The 18,056-nt window shown below is 38.5% G+C and overlaps 1 protein-coding gene and 1 long non-coding RNA gene across 7 annotated transcripts in view; both read right to left on the bottom strand.

Annotated features, from left to right (window-relative positions):
* LOC120457591 (DEAD-box helicase Dbp80) overlaps positions 1–18,056 on the bottom strand; it is a 195,776-nt gene that overhangs the window by 162,134 nt on the left and 15,586 nt on the right. For all 4 annotated transcript variants that reach the window (XR_005617035.1, XM_039645101.2, XM_039645102.1 and 1 more), the window contains exons 3-4: positions 9,405–9,536; positions 9,136–9,331 (exon numbers count right to left, since the gene is read on the bottom strand). Coding sequence is in view for 3 of the 4 variants with exons in the window: in XM_039645101.2 (XP_039501035.1) it covers positions 9,136–9,331; positions 9,405–9,536 (328 nt within the window). In the remaining variant the exon portion in view is untranslated. The remainder of the gene's footprint in view (positions 1–9,135; positions 9,332–9,404; positions 9,537–18,056) is intronic.
* LOC120457593 lies at positions 2,617–6,932 on the bottom strand. Of its 3 annotated transcripts, none has more exons than XR_005617037.1 (3): positions 6,508–6,932; positions 6,352–6,450; positions 2,617–6,302 (listed from the first exon to the last, which is right to left on the bottom strand). It is a non-coding gene; the product is annotated as an uncharacterized LOC120457593 (long non-coding RNA). The 3 variants fall into 3 exon arrangements; XR_005617036.1 differs by having other exon boundaries at positions 6,352–6,446; XR_005617038.1 differs by having other exon boundaries at positions 2,617–6,293; positions 6,352–6,446.

The raw sequence follows: 18,056 nt of genomic DNA, 5'->3' as shown, positions 1-18,056 counted from the left end.
GAATACTCATCAGAAATCGCATAAAACACCACCACTTAAACAATTTTGACAAAAACTACTTACAATCTACGTCCATAGCCTTACAACTCAACAATGGTTCAACGACTCTAGCCGCAGTCTACTGCCCACCGCGCTTTCCAATCTCTGAGGATCAATTCATGGAATTCTTTAACACACTAGGTGACAGGTTCATCGCAGCGGGTGACTATAACGCCAAGAACACCCATTGGGGATCTCGACTTGTGACGCCAAAGGGTAAGCAATTGTACAATGCGCTTACGAAGCCAGAAAACAAGCTAGACTATGTATCCCCGGGTAAGCCTACATACTGGCCAGCAGACCCAAGAAAAATCCCAGACCTGATCGATTTTGCAATTACTAAACATGTCCCCCGCAACATGGTCACCGCCGAAGCACTAGCAGATTTATCATCAGATCACTCACCTGTTTTTCTAAATATGCTAACTCGCCCCCACATCGTCGACCCACCGTATAGACTCACAAATTTTAGAACAAACTGGCCAAGGTATCAAAAGTATGTCTGTTCACACATAGAACTAACGACGGCATTATCTACAAAGGAGGATATAGACAAGTCAACGGAAACTCTTGGAAACATTTTAGTTTCGGCTGCAAAGGCTTCAACCCCGCCAGTGACGTATGCAAAACCAAACTACATCAAAACTAATCGCGAAATCGAGCGGCTGGTATTAGATAAACGACGCCTACGAAGGGATTGGCAGTCTAATAGATCACCAATTACAAAGCACATGCTTAAGATAGCCACACGCAGGCTTACCAATGCTCTCAAACAAGAGGAAAAAAACAGCCAACGTTCACATATCGAGCAACTCTCTCCCACCAGCACTAAGTACCCTCTTTGGAGAGCTCACAGAAACCTAAAGACTCCAATAGCGCCAATTATGCCACTACGAAGTCCCTCTGGCACCTGGTTTCGAAGTGATGAAGAAAGAGCCAGTGCTTTCGCTGACCATTTACAAAATGTATTCCGACCAAATCCCTCTACCAACACATTTATTCTCCCTCCTTTAATAGCAGCCAATCTAGATCCTCAAGAACCCTTTGAATTCCGACCATGTGAACTAGCAAAGGTTATCAAAGAGCAACTGAACCCAAGAAAATCGCCTGGCTACGACCTAATAACTCCAAGAATGCTCATTGAACTCCCAAAGTGTGCTATTCTTCACATCTGCCTGTTGTTCAACGCAATCGCCAAGCTTGGATACTTCCCTCAAAAATGGAAAAAGTCGACCATAGTAATGATTCCAAAGCCAGGAAAAGATAAAACGCAGCCATCATCATATAGACCGATAAGCTTACTAACATGTCTTTCAAAGCTGTTTGAAAAAATGCTACTCCTTCGGATTAGCCCTCATCTTAGAATAAACAACACACTTCCAACACATCAATTTGGCTTTAGAGAAAAACATGGAACCATCGAACAGGTCAATCGAATCACGTCAGAAATTCGTACTGCTTTTGAACATCGAGAATACTGCACAGCCATTTTTCTAGACGTCGCGCAGGCATTTGACAGAGTGTGGCTCGATGGACTTTTGTTTAAAATAATCAAGCTGTTGCCCCAAAACACACATAAGCTACTGAAGTCATACCTATATAACAGAGTGTTTGCAATAAGATGCGATACAAGCACTTCACGCGATTGCGCAATCGAAGCTGGAGTGCCGCAAGGCAGTGTACTGGGTCCAATCTTATACACCCTGTATACGGCGGATTTCCCCATAGACTACAATCTAACAACCTCCACGTTCGCTGATGATACCGCGATACTCAGTCGCTCCAAATGCCCAATAAAAGCCACGGCACTCCTATCCCGACACTTAACATCTGTAGAACGATGGCTTGCCGACTGGAGAATTTCAATAAATGTTCAAAAATGCAAGCAGGTTACCTTTACCTTAAACAAACAAACATGCCCACCACTGGTCTTGAATAACATATGCATTCCACAAGCCGACGAGGTAACATATCTGGGAGTTCATCTGGACAGGCGGCTCACTTGGCGCAAACATATAGAAGCCAAATCGACACATCTTAAACTTAAAGCAAGGAACCTCCACTGGCTCATAAATGCTCGCTCTCCACTTAGTCTGGAGTTCAAAGCTCTTCTATACAACTCCGTCTTAAAACCTATCTGGACTTATGGCTCCGAGCTGTGGGGCAACGCATCCAGAAGTAACATAGACATTATTCAGCGAGCACAGTCAAGAATTCTGAGAATTATCACTGGAGCGCCGTGGTACCTTCGGAACGAAAACATACACAGAGACCTAAAAATCAAATTAGTAATCGAAGTAATAGCTGAGAAAAAAACGAAGTATAACAAAAAGCTGACACCCCATACAAATCCCCTCGCAAGAAAACTAATCCGAGTATGCAGTCAAAGCCGGCTGCATCGCAACGACCTCCCAGCCCAGCAATAAACTTATTAGGGCATTAATGAAAAAACTATCACTAAGTGAAAGTTAATTAAGTTAGATTAAGATTTGAACACTTATTGTTAGTCTCTTAACACAAAGGGAAGATTCAATAAATAATAAAAAAAGCAAAAAAAAAAAAAAAAAAAAAAACTTCTTATAATCTTTGTATGTTAGCCTCTAATTTTTGTATTACACAGTACACATGGCACTAGCCATGACAGAAAGGGGATCGTTCTATCAGGCATGCGGACGCATGAAGAGCAGGGAATGTGGCCGAAACGTTGCCCGATCGATTTACGATCAAGCTACAGCTTGTGGGGCAGTAAAGACTGCTGACTGACGAACGGTTCGAACTTTTACAGGCACTAATATATTTATTCTCGTTATGTTGGAGAGGTTAGGGGCTTTCCAAGACCCCACGACCCAAAATCGACAAGCTTACGGTGGTGTCCGAACGTCGGATGCCCCTCCCTCGGCCTGAGTCCTTACTAAGGATACAAAGTTATAAAAAATAGCTGAATATACCACTCATCTGAGATAATCGAAGCTGTTTCCAAGTTCTAGTACCCCAAACTATTAAAATTTTTTAGACATTAAACAGTTTTTTGGGCTTGACGGGCTATTTCTGGAAGTTTATACCAAATTACGGAGGGATAGATTCACCTTTAACTGAGTTTACAAAATAAGGCTAAGTTTAAATTTGATTTAGACGAAGAGAATGCAGTTAAAGAAGTTGAAAAAGTTCTAACTAAGAACCCTGTTTTCAGTATTTATAATGAGACTATTGTTGGATTCGGATCAGTTTTTATTACAGATGAACGTCGACGATGTTCAACTGCATTCTGTGTATTTTATGTAAAGAAAAAGACCACAGATGCAGAGCGTAAATACTGTAGCTATAAGCTAGAATTATTGGCAGTCATCGAAGCTTTGACTAAGTTTAGTATTGGTTAGGCTGTATTGACTGCAACGCTTTCACTAAAACTTTAGAAAAACAAAGCTTATGCAACAGGGTGGCTCGCTGCATTCGTTTTCTACAAAAATAAAACTATAACTATACATTAATCTGGCATGCGAATGAAATATGTCGATGCTCTCAGCCGATATCCAGTGATGCTTATAAGGGAAAATATACGCATGAAAGATACGCATGCAGGCGGCGGAAAGATTAGAGCCATCAAAGAATTTTTAAGCAATGAAAAAATGCATACGATGATTAAAAACAGGTATGCTGTATGTAATAACCCGCTTCTTCAGTGACATAACACACTTTTCGGTTGAAATCAATTCATTACTATTATCGTTTAGAATAATTAGTAGTCCTGCCGTTGGCCCACCGTCTCGCTCAACCGTTCATCTTTCATCAGTGTCAGCTAGGTGTCAACGATGCTTGATTGTTGGCAATGCCGGTCTCCGGTGACGATGAGCTAATAGTAGTGCCTAATAAAAGTATATTGAGTGCTGTATTCTATGCATTTTAACGGATCGCAAATGAAGCAAGCAATCTACTACACCACCCATTCCAGAAAGAAGACGTTCCATTTTTAACATACCACATTTACTTCTTGGGTCCGCTCAAGTCAACGCTGTTTGGCTGTAATCGATTCCTTTACGAAACTTGGGTGGCTCTATCCAACGAAGTTAACCACAGCAAACGAGGTCAGAAACCAAAGTGTCAGCATTGGCAACTTAGCATTCATTATAACGAATGGAGTCCGGCATTTACATATCAAAACTTTGTTAAAAATTGCGACGGCGAGTGAATAAAGCTAGTGAAGACGACTACTGACGCAACAAGGGTTAACGGACAGGATTTTTAATTCAGGATATATAATTCAACAGATTACAGCAAGCGATCAACACAACATTTACCAGAATCATAAATATGACGCCTTTTGAGCTACTAGTTGGTGTCAAAATGCGAACGAAAGATGATCTACAGGTACGAGACTTGATAGACAAAGCGGCTGTAGCAGTTTTCAACGAAGAACGCAGTGAGTTACGAATGAAGCCGAAGAGTCCGATAATGAACCCGTAGAACGAGAGCAAGAATATGTGCAATATATGTACAGACAATATGATGTTGACGACCTAATATCTATTTGGTAGTGACCTAAAGCTAGTTGAGGAAGGAAGTTTTGCGTTCTGCCAGTGTGGCTGCAAGAGCGACAATACGTCAATAAAGGCGACGGTGTTCTTCATTAATGGATCTTTAAATACTAATAAAGTTAAAAGTATTTATAATAAAACTCCAGATATATGGTTATATATGTATACTTGTCTATATATGTATATGTTTATATATGAATGTTGGAGAAGAAAGACCATGTAGATCCGCAATTATTTATTTCTTTGAAGTAGTTCTACTGTTCTCGACGGAGTTCTCGAACTGCATTACTATATTTTAAATATCTTTTTTTTTCTTACATTGTGCCACACTCTCTCATGGAAAAGCTCTTTTCCAGTCCTTTTCTTCTTCCTTTATCCTTGATCTTTCTTTATTTTCATACTTGATTACACTAAGAAACTTCCTACAATTAAGTCTAGAAATACAAAATAATTCTCCGACATGTATACATGTATATATCGGGTCGTCAGGATTTGGAGTATTGTTGTCCATTGGTTCTTCCATAGTGGATCGATTTTGTAAGGCTGCGCGCATCAACGAGTTCACTTTTCTGCTTTGGCTTCTAAATATAAATTGACGCTCTGTCCTCAAGCCTCTATCGGTCTCGCTATAACACATTTATTCCCATTCTCAGATAATTTGTCGTTTTACTCCCATACATACATTGACACAAGGAGAAGAAAAAACAGTACAGTCTGGAACACAAGTTACTTTGCCACAAACGGAATAAGAAGCAAATAACGCCTATGTGCATGCCCATTAATTTCGCCCCGACACGGCCATTCTGACATTTACATTTCAATACTGAGATAACACATACAGAGATAACACATTTTCGTAAAAATTCGGTCACTTTTAATTCATTTCATTCTTACTTTTACTTATTAGGTCTATTCCATACATTTTGTGTTTCAAATAAAAACAGCATCTGGTTCATTGTTGCTGAAATAACTTATTACATTTTCATATTCTCCTTCTTTAATGAACAACTTGTTTTAGTAATGCCTATTATTATAAGCCACATATTGATCGTCCGCCAGTTATCACATTGTTAATCATTTATTTAAATCATACTCATCCTCTTACCTAGACGAATAACTCTATGTCGTCGTTTCCCCTGGACGGATAATTCTTCAATAGTCACTCATTGTCTCATCTCGACGGATAACTCACAGGTCATCGTCACTTTTGGACGCAACTGAACTCATTAGCGGGCGTTTCTCTCTATTTTCGTTATTCAATTTGTTTGGAATTTTGACATTTGCCATTTTTCTTATATTCTCAAGACAATACTTGAACGTTCGGATACCTCTCAATGACTGCAGCGTATACTTCAAATACTACCAAAAACGGTCCTCTGAATTTCGGATCCAATTTGGTTTGGTGACTCTTATCTTTTTTCAATAACACATAGTCACCTACGAGGTGCTTAACAACAGCTGCCTTACTGATGACGCTAAGGAATTCATATTTTTTGTAGCATGAGCTCCAATGCTTGCCAATTCTATTTCGCATTCAATCTCACAAGGGGGAACTAATCCAAGGGGTCTTGCCTCAGTGGCACGACAAATGGTACAGCACAGTGCCAGTTGAACTTAGCCAAGAGCGTCCTGCCATGATCGTTGACTCGATTCTATCACTGACAACAAATTTTTTTACCGTACTCATCAGTCGTTCGACCTGCCCATTTGCACGACTTGCTCCTGTAGCAACTGTATTTGAAGTTTAATTTTTTTGTAAAATAGAACTCTAAAAACTTACAGCTGGTGAAACATTTTTCCTGATCGGCGATCATAAGATTTGCACAACAAACAAGGATAGGGAAGATTACACAGCACTAACACAACTTTCGGTGTCTATCTTTAACGTGTGATATAAATAAACAAACTTTATATAAGCATCTGGACAATGACATACTTTTTCAAATCGCTCTAGCCGCTCAATTTTCCCGTTGTATCGATATGAATCGTATGCCACGGTATACTTGTCTTTGAATGCAGTTCCGCTTGAACTTTTCCAGAAGGTGATTTCACAGAACTACATGTTATGCAATTTGGAACGAATTTACGAACGTAAACGGTTATACAATAGGGACGCTCGAACTTTGATAGCTCATTGCGGCCATATTGTTTGAGTGACAGATGTCAAGTGCTATAATGTTATATATATTTCGTCCTCCCAAACCACCATGGCAAGTAACACTGTCGTGCAGCACATGCAAATCAAACAAGAGAGAACGCTATAGTGGAGTTCCCCGGCTATCTGATACCCGTTACACAGCTAGTGGAAGTGCGAAGGAGAGTCTTCAACACTGACAGTTTTTGGCGGTTTGTGGGCGTGAGAGTGGGCGTGGCAAAAAGTTTTTTGGCAAATCGATAGAAATTTACAAGACTAATACAAAAATGAAAAAATATTAAAACATTTTTCAAAAGTGTGGGCGTGGCAGCTTTGGGCGGTTTGTGGGCGTTAGACTGGGCGTGGCAAAAAGTTTTTGGCAAAACGATAGAAATTTACAAGACCAATACAAAAATGAAAAAATATCAAAACATTTTTCAAAAGTGTGGGCGTGGCAGCTTTGGGCGCTTTGTGGGCGTGGCAACATGAATCGACAAACTTGCTGCGTCTATGTCTCTGGAGTCTGTATGCCTCATCTCAACTTTCTAGCTTTTATAGTTCTAGAGATCTCGACGTTTATACGGACAGACAGACGCACAGACGGACAGACGGACATGGTCAGGTCGACTCGGCTATTGATCCTGAACAAGAATATGTATACTTTATATGGTCGGAAACGCTTCCTTCTGCCTGTTACATACTTTTACTCTACGAGTAACGGGTATAATAAATATTTTATAATACATAGTAAGAAATTAAAATTTGTTGAGCGGTCAAAGACCGTCCGTTTTATTTGGTTATATTTGACGACTAAATTATTGTACCCTAATCTGACCCTAAAAAAACGCTGTCGCTGGCGTCGGTCGCGGCAGAAGCCTCGTTGCTGAAGAATCGCGGAAGTGTCGCAGACGCTAGGTCAGCAATTTGGGCAAGTACATTATTATTTGAGCGGATGCTGGTGTGGTGGTGCGGACGCTCGTGTGGTCATGGCTCAGCGTTTTCGGCAAGTGCGTTGCATCTCACATGTATTATTGAATTAATATTTAATTAACTCTTCCCTCTTTCGTGATACGAAATGTGCATAAGCCAATATATACACTTTAATACCCTTTTACTTAAGGAGTATCGGTTATTATTATACCAAAGACATTATAATAACAAGATGCGTAACGGCCATACATTGGTTTTGCACTATGCAGCCACTTTTTTGGTGACGACCAAAATTGCTCTCTTTTCGCTCGCCTAAAATCGTGAGCGTTAAAATCTAAAAATAGAATTGTCTTGCTTGTATGAGTAAAAACAATAAAGGAGATCGTGTGCATGTGTGCGTGCTTATGCTAGAAGACGATTCTAGGGCCGAAATCAATTTTGATCTAAGAAACAAATTTGATTAATGTTTTGGTCAATTTCGATTCGTAACTCTTATGGTTTGAAAAAAGTTGTTTATACCCGTTACTCGAAGAGCATTTCTTACCACCCATAATTGCGCGCTTTTTTAAAAATATCAAAATAAAATATAAAAAAATAATTTAAGTGAATCTTATTTGCATTTTAAATACTGAATTGGTAATTTTTATACTAGTAATTTGACTAAATAACTATAGTAAATAATTAAAACGTATACAAAGTAAATTATTAAAACTACTGTAATTTAAAACAAAGAACAACAAACAAAAAGAAATTACATTTAAAATATTTCATAAAAATAATTTAAAACTAAAATATTATTTATAAAATAAATAAAAATATGGAACTCTTTATTGCAAAATTGATTTCATTGATGCACGAAGTGCGGACATAAGCACCGAAGAATCATTGTCGTCTTATATTTTTCACACGTCGCACGCTGAATACTCTAATGAAAACTATTCTAATATAAAATCATATTTGAAAATTATTATGCATTATTAGGTACATAGATTGTGCTATTATTATTTCTATGTTGAATTTAAATAATTGTTATGTTAAGGCAATGCAAACCAAAGTTTTTAAGTGGTGGCAATTTATAAAAAATAATATAGATTTAAAGTCTAAGAACTTCTAAAATGAAGGGCATATTTTGTCATTTTTACAATGCTTGTGCATACGTGTGCACCAATACAGTGGTCAGCTGTCGCTGTATGCGTACAAGAGAGCTGCTGGCTCTAGAGCTCTCCGCTCACTGGCTTTTGAACAAAATTTCGAGAGAGCCTGGAGCCACTTGAAAAGCCACCACGAAAAAATCGTGTGCAAAAAAATCGTATGGCGTTACGCATCTTGTTATTCTAATGTCTTTGATTATACCCTGGATTATACCGGATAGGAACAAATTAAAGCCGAAATTATATGTTGTTGATAAGTTGGTTTTTCCCCTTTGAGAAGAATTTAAAGTATCGTAGCATTAAATATAAATAAATAAATATTTTTTAGTTTTTAAACAAATTTAAGTACCTGAGGATGATTTAAGTTGACGTTGACTCGGCTAAGCATGGCCAATACAAATGCAGCTGTTTTGCCTGTCCCAGACTGGCTTTGTGCTATCATATTTTGTGGTGGATCTGCAAGTAGAGTGGGCAACGCTGTTTCTTGAATTTTTGATGGAGTATTAAAACCCATTGCGTAAATTCCCTTTAACAAAGACGCCTTTCTAAAAAATAAAATGTTTGTAAAACCTTTATAAAGTTCATGCTAAAAGAATAAATGCTAATCCGTTTACTTACAGGTGTAAAGCTTCAAATGTTTTCACGGAATGTAAGGGTGAATTTGGATTTTTTTGTTGGATGTCGAGTGATAATTTTGTGTTTACCAGCCCCTTTCCCAGTATTTTTATGAGGAGACTTGTTTCAGCTGGACTAAAAAATCAAAGAAAACAAGTATTTTAAATAGTTGTGTGTTCGTTACTTATACTTAGAACTAATAAAGAACGAATTAAGTAAGAACCCTAAAGTTGATTTCGTTAACTATCAGATACCCCTTACTCAGTAAGGGAAATTAAAACCGAAGTTGTAAAAAGTATATATATTGATTGGAATCACTAGCAGAGTCGATCTGGCTATGTTCGTCTGTTTGTCCGTAAGAACACTGATAACGGGAACAATATAACATTAAACATGCAAATTTCAATAACTCATACGCAGTGCACTTTTTTTTTAGATGCTTGCCATCCTCGATTATCAGATGCCCGTTACTCAGGTACCCCACACCATACGAGAAAGTGCACAATTTTGTGGCATATTGACAAATTCGCAACATTTTCAAATGTGTGCGCGTGGTAGTTTTGGGCGGCGTCAGAGCGTTAGAGTGTGCGTGGCAAAACGTGTGTATTCGATGGTTCCTGATTTGTGGGATTTTTCTTCCATAAGAAGGCCAAAAATAGAATGCAATCAAGCATAGGAGTAAATGCTATTACTTATATATAGAATTTTTATAGGTTGTATAGAATATTCTTCTTCATACAATGTATATAAATTGTGCCACATTATAAACGATAACTTCTTTCTGAACGATTTTGAAAGTGTTGAGTCCGTATATACTCTGGGTCCCGACAAAATTCGTGGTCGTCCCAAAAAAGGTCAAAAATATACTCCACTCAATTACAAAGTTTTCTCTGAATTGTCGGCTATCCCTATCACTTTCCATTTGCAGGAACCCTGTAGGTAATTTTGTTCGGTAAATTTGTTCGTCCTGATCGACAACACAGAATGTGCCGCCTCGAGTAACGCGGTTAAAGGGCTATTAGTTCTAACCAAAGCGCTTTCCACAACTACCGTTTAAGAATATCCCGTAAGCACGTTTTCACAATTATTCTAATATTCATCATAAGGTTAACAGCCGACATAACTATAACAAGAGTTCTTGATGGTCAAGAGTTTTCTGGATATTGGAAAGTTTTCGTTAATGACCTGCATTGCAGAAGGTGTAATAAATACGCCAAAGTTTATTAACTTTAAACTGAAGAACGTCTCGAAACAGACGGTTCATCATTATCCCGAAAGAGAAACCGATATCGAAAGACCTCTAGTAACACGTGGGTCGGTTTACCGATCTAGTTCGCACAGCAATATTAACTTAAATCATCTTTGGTCATATTTTCGCATCAGATGTCATTAATATCAGCTCTGAAATGAGAGCACGGATTTCACGGATTTCATCTCCATTATCAATAAATTGTGACTCGATACTTTCGAGTGCTTGGTTTGACAATAATTATACCATCTCTTGAGTCACACATAGCCTTTAAAAAATTAATCTTTTTAGATGGGGAAAGATACAGACAACACAAACAGGAATTTGAGATTGTAAATATATATATATATGTATAATCAGTATGTATCGGATGTTGAAAATATGAATAAACTCATAAGCAAATACCTTAGACATCAAACCCGGGCAACTACCTGTATTTCATTCGTCAATTGCTTGTCCAGAGCCAACAGTAGGAGTTATTTAAATCAATACGACATAAATATTTAAATCCCTTATCAATGATAACTGACAAGCAAATAATAAAATGAACAAATAAGAACACATTTTTCCAAATGTGTTGTTCATGACGGTTTTGGGCGGTTTGTGGGGGTGGCCAAATTGGCAAGACATATAAAATGAAAAAATGTGGGCGTAACAATTTTTGAGTGAAGAAGTGAGACATTTTGGGCGTGCTTTCTCGCTTTTCTACTTCCCGAGAACTCGACGATCACAAGGTATAAGCAAATTTCCTAGACACTAAACATAGCTAAAAATATCTTTATCCCGCGATACCCATAAGTCCCGAACGAACATGAGATAAATTATGCAAAAAAAAATTACAAGCGTGTGCAACTAAATATTTCCGTCCTTATCTCATCGAAAGGAGTTTTAAAGTATGCTCTGACCATATACCGCATAAACTACATAAAGAAAATATTTTATTCATATTTTATTCAACGCTATTAAAAAACAATCGAGAGAAATGTACAAGACTAACAAAAATATCAAAACATTATTCAAACATGTGGGCGGGGCAGTTGTTTACTTTACGAGGGTAGACGGTATAAAAACGCACCATAATCCATAAATACAACGACAATAAAAAAAATAGTATGATTGTATGACGCAATAATACGAAATCATTTTTGCTAACCGTATGAAAACTACAGGTCAGGCAGACGGAGTTTTAGAATTTTTTCAATCCCCACAAGACTGGATAGCCATTTGCAAATTCCCAGCAGCATTTCACATACAAACGTGGCTTGATAATTTTAGAACATAAGCTCTACGCTCACAGCCACAATAGAAGCACTATAGTCGATTTTTATAAATATGTTTATCAACAGCTATCCCTAATCCTAAATCAAATATGCAATTTTGAAGTCTTATAAAGAACTATTCAGTCACTAAAAGCCATGTACAGGGAAATCCCTCTGGATACCTTTATCAGGTACATTAAGGGGTAGAACTAATTTTAGACACTTAAAAAAAAATATATTTGTTTATTGTTTTAAACGCGAGGTATTTTGTCTAAAAATATCGTGACAAAGTTTCGTAAGCTAATTCTCGAACTTGTAGAAGAGAAATTATTGGCGCCGATCCAGTCTTTCCGAGACCGCAAGCTTTAAACGTAAGTTTACCGAAACCATGTTTATTACATTTTTGTAAGTTTTTTTTTAGCGTGCGTGTTTAAAATCTGTCCAATCTGTGGACAATCATTAAATGATTTGGTGGAAGAGATTGGCATAAGGAAGTACTACATGTAATTGTTGCGGGATTTTATTAATTTATTGTCTATTGTTGTGGGAGGTCGAGGGGATGTTTTCTCTTAAGTCGTCTGCGGGTGTGGCTGTTGTTCATAAGGATTTTGGGGAGATAGTTGTGAGGGTTCTCTAGCCTTCTCAGAGTAGCAGGTTTTCGTCTTTTACTAAAAGGACATTATCGATTTGAACGTCTGTCTTCTGTGCTCGCCATTTGGAACGCTGCTGAAGAAGAGTTAGATAATAACATCTCCACCGGATCAAGAATATTTGCTGGTAGTAATCTATTCGCTGCAAGCCATCCAATCGGTTGAGATTTAATTTTGGTAGATCAGACTCAGCAGACAGGACGTTGGGGTCGTGCCTAAGAAGTGCGTTGGCGTTAGTACTTCAAGGTCGTCAGGGTGTTCTGAAAGAGGAATTAAAGGTCTTGAATTAATTATTACCGCAATGAGTGTGCACAGGTCATCAGCGGGCAAAACGGCAGGGCCAACAGCTCGGTAAAAATTATGATTGCTGTTTTTACAGGCGTCTCCCAGAGGCCTCCAAAATGAGGCGAGCGATGAGGGATGAATCGCCACTCAATGCTATCAGTCAAGCAGAATTCGTGTACTGCAGTTTGATGTGATGTGTTCAGGAACAAACGCTTAAGATCCTTCTGCTCATTCCGAGCGCCGACAAAAATGGTGGCTGTCCGACCATATGCGTGCAGGCTTTCCACGAGTCAGTATAAATCGACGCAATGTATTAAGAAATGCAGAAGTGGAGAGATCCTGCACCAGAACAAGATGGACAGCCTTTGTAGAAAAGCAGATAAAGATACAAATATAGCACTTGATGGGTGCATTGTAACGAACAGGATTTTTGTAATAAAATAGGCAAAAAAGGTCTAAGCCAGTCCCCTTGAAGGAATCTGAAGCTGTTACGTGGTCCTCAGGAATATCACCTATTCCCAGATAATAAAGGCCAAATACTTCTCTTTGAGCTGGCGATGGCGTTCCAGTTTGTTTTCCAGTTTTAATAAACGGCGATAGGCTTGGTGATAGGAATCTCCCAATATTTCCGGGCTGTGCTCTGCAGGAAGTCGGACTGAATATTCTCCAGATGGAAGCCTAGAAAACGTAGACTTCAAGTGGGCCTCGCAGTCGAGTTTTTGTGTCGGACTCAGCAGTGGTTTATATCTCCCAAAATTTGCGCACGGATGTCATCATCAGCCACTTGAGGAGCATTTAATTTAACAGTCGATGATGACGACTTGTTAGGGTTGGAGCTACCACCAGTGACAATCCATCAAAAAGGAGTTCTTGGAGAATGGGAAGTCCATCGGTCAATTTTATTTGGCCTACACACAGCAGATCAAAGAATATACTAGCTCCAATATTTACCAATATTTCCGGGTTCTGCTTTGCAGAAAGTCCAACTGAATATTCTCCAGATGAAAGCCTAAATTATGTAGACTTAAGGTGGGCCTCGAAGCCGATTTCTTCCTTTGTGCGCCTAGAGACGGATTCAGCAGTGGTTTCAATCTCCCAAAATTTGCGAAACAGTTCCTCCAGACGGATGTCATCATCAGGCATTTGAGGCGTATTTGATTTAACAATCCTTTTTAGGATTGGAGCTACCACCAGTGAAAACCCATCCGAAACGATTTTTTTACAGAATGTCCAATTTTATTTGGCCTCCTCACAGCAGATCAAAGAATAGACTAGCGCCTATCAGCAAGTCAAGCCTAAAGAATTGGTACTTTCCAGTCTTCAGAGTCTACAGTTAGGTTGGGCTTGTTGTCCGTGATATTAGGAGCTTCCAGAGTTGCGTTATAGGCAACGAACTCTGAAGTTTGAAATTAATATTTACCATACATTCAGCTGAGCTTAATCTGGCATCACCCATTTCAGAAACATTAGCTGCAGACTTGTACATGGGCATTTGGAAAGTGTGTGCCAGATGAGAGGTGGTTATGTGAAGTTTCGAGCCGAAGTCAAGCAAGGCGCGGCAAGGAACCCAAGATCCTGATTTATTTTGAATATTGCTGACGGCAATGGCCAACAAGGCAAAGTCTGATCCGAGATTTTGAGCCACTAAGGAAGAAGATTGACCAGATTGATTGATCCTTAAGCAACTACTTGCAATACATTGTAATAAGTATCAGAAGCTAGCTGAGGTTGAGCAGGCTGGATGTATGATGACGAAGGTCATGAGCGAAAATTTAGCAATTTGTTGTGCTTACTGTGTTGGCATAAAGCCAACCTTTTTGCATCCTGTTAGCGATCTTGGGGAGATAGTCTTCTGAATTGTGGGCAATCAATAATTATGTGGTTTACAGTATTGCAGACAGGTCAGCAAGTGAAAGGTGTAGTGGCGACAAGTGAATTTCTAGAGTTCTTGAAGGCTTTCCCCGGTTTTATAACCACGATTCGAAGTGCAGCATTGGAATCTTGTATCCAGAAATTTAACAAATTCTCTACAGACGGGTAGCTTTTCAATGAAAGCAGCATCCTCCCATAATAGCTGGGTTTCACCAAAGACAGATGCGTGACGGCCATACATTGGTTTTGAACTTTTCAGCCACTTTTTTGGTGACGACGAAAATTGCTCTCTTATCGCTCGCCTAAAATTGAGAGCGTAAAAATCTAAAAATAGAATTGTCTTGCTTGTGTGAGTAAAAAACAATAAAGGAGATATTGTGTATGTGTGCGTGCTTGCGCTAGAAGACGATTTTGATGAAATCAATTTTGATCTAAGAAACGAATTTGATTAATTTTTTGGTCAATTTCGATATGATCTAATAAAATATTATTTAAAAATTGATGTCGAAGAAGTTTTTTTTATTTAAATATTCATTTGTTAACATCGCCGATCGAATTAGCTACCGTTTAAATATTATTATTTATGTTAACAATTAATAATTAATAATATGTAATAATCGGAACACAGGGATCTCCACGGGGAGGCCGTTACAATTGTAATGGGGTCCTATATTATCACTAATTATCGCAATTACTATTCGCGCTCATACTTTCGTACTTTGTTAATGCAACAAAAATACTTCAATTAAGGGTGTTTTCGGTTATATAGCGAAAATTTCAAAAAAATCTAGGAGCTCCTGCGTATAAGCTTTAAGCAAACATATTCAGAGAAATTAAAAAGTAAAACTAAACAGTTGGCGCGCTTTTTTTCCACCCAAAATATGTTGATAATAAATATTTCATAATACACAGTAAGAAATTAATATTTATAAAATAAATAAAAATTTGGAAACTGCTTATTGCAAAATAAAGCACCGAAGAATATGTAACAGGCAGAAGGAAGCGTTTCCGACCATATATTCTTGATCAGGATCAATAGCCGAGTCGATCAGGCCATGTCCGTCTGGTCGTCTGTCCGTCTGTCAGTATGAAAGTTGAGATCTCAGGAGCAATAAAAGCTAGAAAGTTGAAATTCAGCATGCGGACTTCAGAGACATAGACGCAGCGCAAGTTTGTGGATTCACGTTGCCACGACCACTATAACGATCACAAACCGCCCAAATTCTGAAAAATGTTTTGATATTTTTTCACATTTTAGTAAATTTCTATCGATTTACAGAAAAACTTTTGGCCACGCCCACTCTAAAGCCCACAAACCGCCACGCCCACACTTTTAAAAAATGTTTTGATATTTTTTCACAGTTTTGTTAGTCTTCTAAATTTCTCTCGATTTGCCAAATTTCTTTTTGCCACGCCCACAAACCACCAACAAGAGAGAACGCTATAGTCGAGTTTCCCGACTATCTAATACCCGTTACTCAGCTAGTGGAAGTGCGAAGGAGAGTCTTCAACACTGACAGTTTTTGGCTGTTTTGGCAAATCGATAGAAATTTACAAGACCACTACAAAAATGAAAAAATATCCAAACATTTTTCAAAAGTGTGGGCGTGGCAGCTTTGGGCGGTTTGTGGGCGTTAGAGTGCACGTGGCAAAAAGTTTTTTGGCAAATTGATAGAAATTTACAAGACTAACACAAAAATGAAAAAATATCAAAACATTTTGTGGTCGTTAAAGTGGGCGTGGCTAAAAGTTTTTTTGCAAATCGATAGAAATTTATAAGACCAATACAAAAATGGAAATATTAAAACAATTTTCAAAAGTGTGGGCGTGGCAGCTTTGGGCGTTAGAGTGGGCGTGGCAACATGAATAGACAAACTTGCGCTGCGTGTATGTCTCTGGAGTCCGTGTGCTTAATCTCAACCTTCTAGCTCTAGTAGTTTCAGAGATCTCAGCGTTCATACAGACGGACGGACATGGCCAGATCGACTCGGCTATTGATCCTGATCAAGAATATATATGGCCGGACCTGGCCATGACCAAAACAACAAAGATCTCAACAACAACAGTAGCCAGATCGCCAGCAGGAGTCATCCCAACAGCGACGCCACTCGTAGCAACTGTTCAATGACCAGCAATGCAAACGTCAAGAGCAAATGCTTTTGCAATCCAACGAAACACTGATGGTCCTAATTGCTCAGATAGACAAGTTTTTCCAAATGATGGTGTCGATAATGGGACTTGTCTTAAAACTTATTGCCACAAAATTCTTCAGGCACTGCTTAAGCACTCGTTGGACTACTCCCAGTTAACATAGCCCAAACATGAGTAAAATCTCATTTGTGTGTGAAACGCCGACAGTCTTGCTAACAAAGCCCTAGATCTGCAGCTCTTTGTGTTAAATCATCTTATTGATTTCACATTGGTTAGCAATATACACTTTTGTTCTAGGTCGCACTGCAAACTACATGGGTATGATATTCATCAAGAAACCCATTCTAAACGCAGTGGTATTTTTTTCTTTGTTTTAAATTATTATTTGAGCGGATGCTCGTGTGGTGGAGCGGACGCTCGTGTGGTCGTGGCTCAGCGTTTTCGGCAAGTGCATTGCATCTCACATGTGTTATTGAATTAATATTTAATTAACTCTTTCCTCTTTATTTGACTTTATTTGCTTAAGTTCGAAGGGGCTACCTATAGTACGAGGGCTGCTATATATATTTCTGGCCTAGGCAACAATAAGTGTTGCATGGTGCAATCTGACATTTCCATTGGAAAGTTTGACATTTTTTAGCATAACATCACTCAGAACGTTTTGTCATTTAAACGTGAATGGTTTTATTTACTGGAAATTAAAAATTTCATCTCGGCCAAAAAATGGAATGAACTCGTGAATTTCCATTTTCAAAAATTTTGTTTACCTCGTAAACTTTATTTTCCCCTAATATAAATGTATTTATTAAGTTAATTTTCGCCCATTGAATGGAATACTTTATATTTATAATTTGTTTTTTGATGAGCCTAACTTGGTTTGAAGATTATGTTATCTCATACGCAAAGTGATAATTTTTATACCCGTTACTCGTAGAGTAGAAGGGTTTACTAGATTCGTTAAAAAGTATGTAACAGGCAAAAGGAAGCGTTTCCGACCATATAAAGTTTATATATTCTTAATCGGGATCAATAGCCGAGTCGATCTGACCATGTCCGTCTGTCCGTCAGTATGAACGTCGAGATCTCAGGAACTACAAAAGCTAGAAAGTTGAGATTAGTTTGTCGATTCATGTTGCCACGCCCACTCTAACGCCCACAAACCGCCAAAAACTGCCACGACCACACTTCT

Source organism: Drosophila santomea, unplaced genomic scaffold, assembly GCF_016746245.2.
Source record: "Drosophila santomea strain STO CAGO 1482 unplaced genomic scaffold, Prin_Dsan_1.1 Segkk5_quiver_pilon_scaf, whole genome shotgun sequence".
Taxonomy (NCBI): domain Eukaryota; kingdom Metazoa; phylum Arthropoda; class Insecta; order Diptera; family Drosophilidae; genus Drosophila; species Drosophila santomea.
Note: the sequence above shows the minus strand (reverse complement) of the source record. Positions and strands in the feature narration are given on the sequence as shown.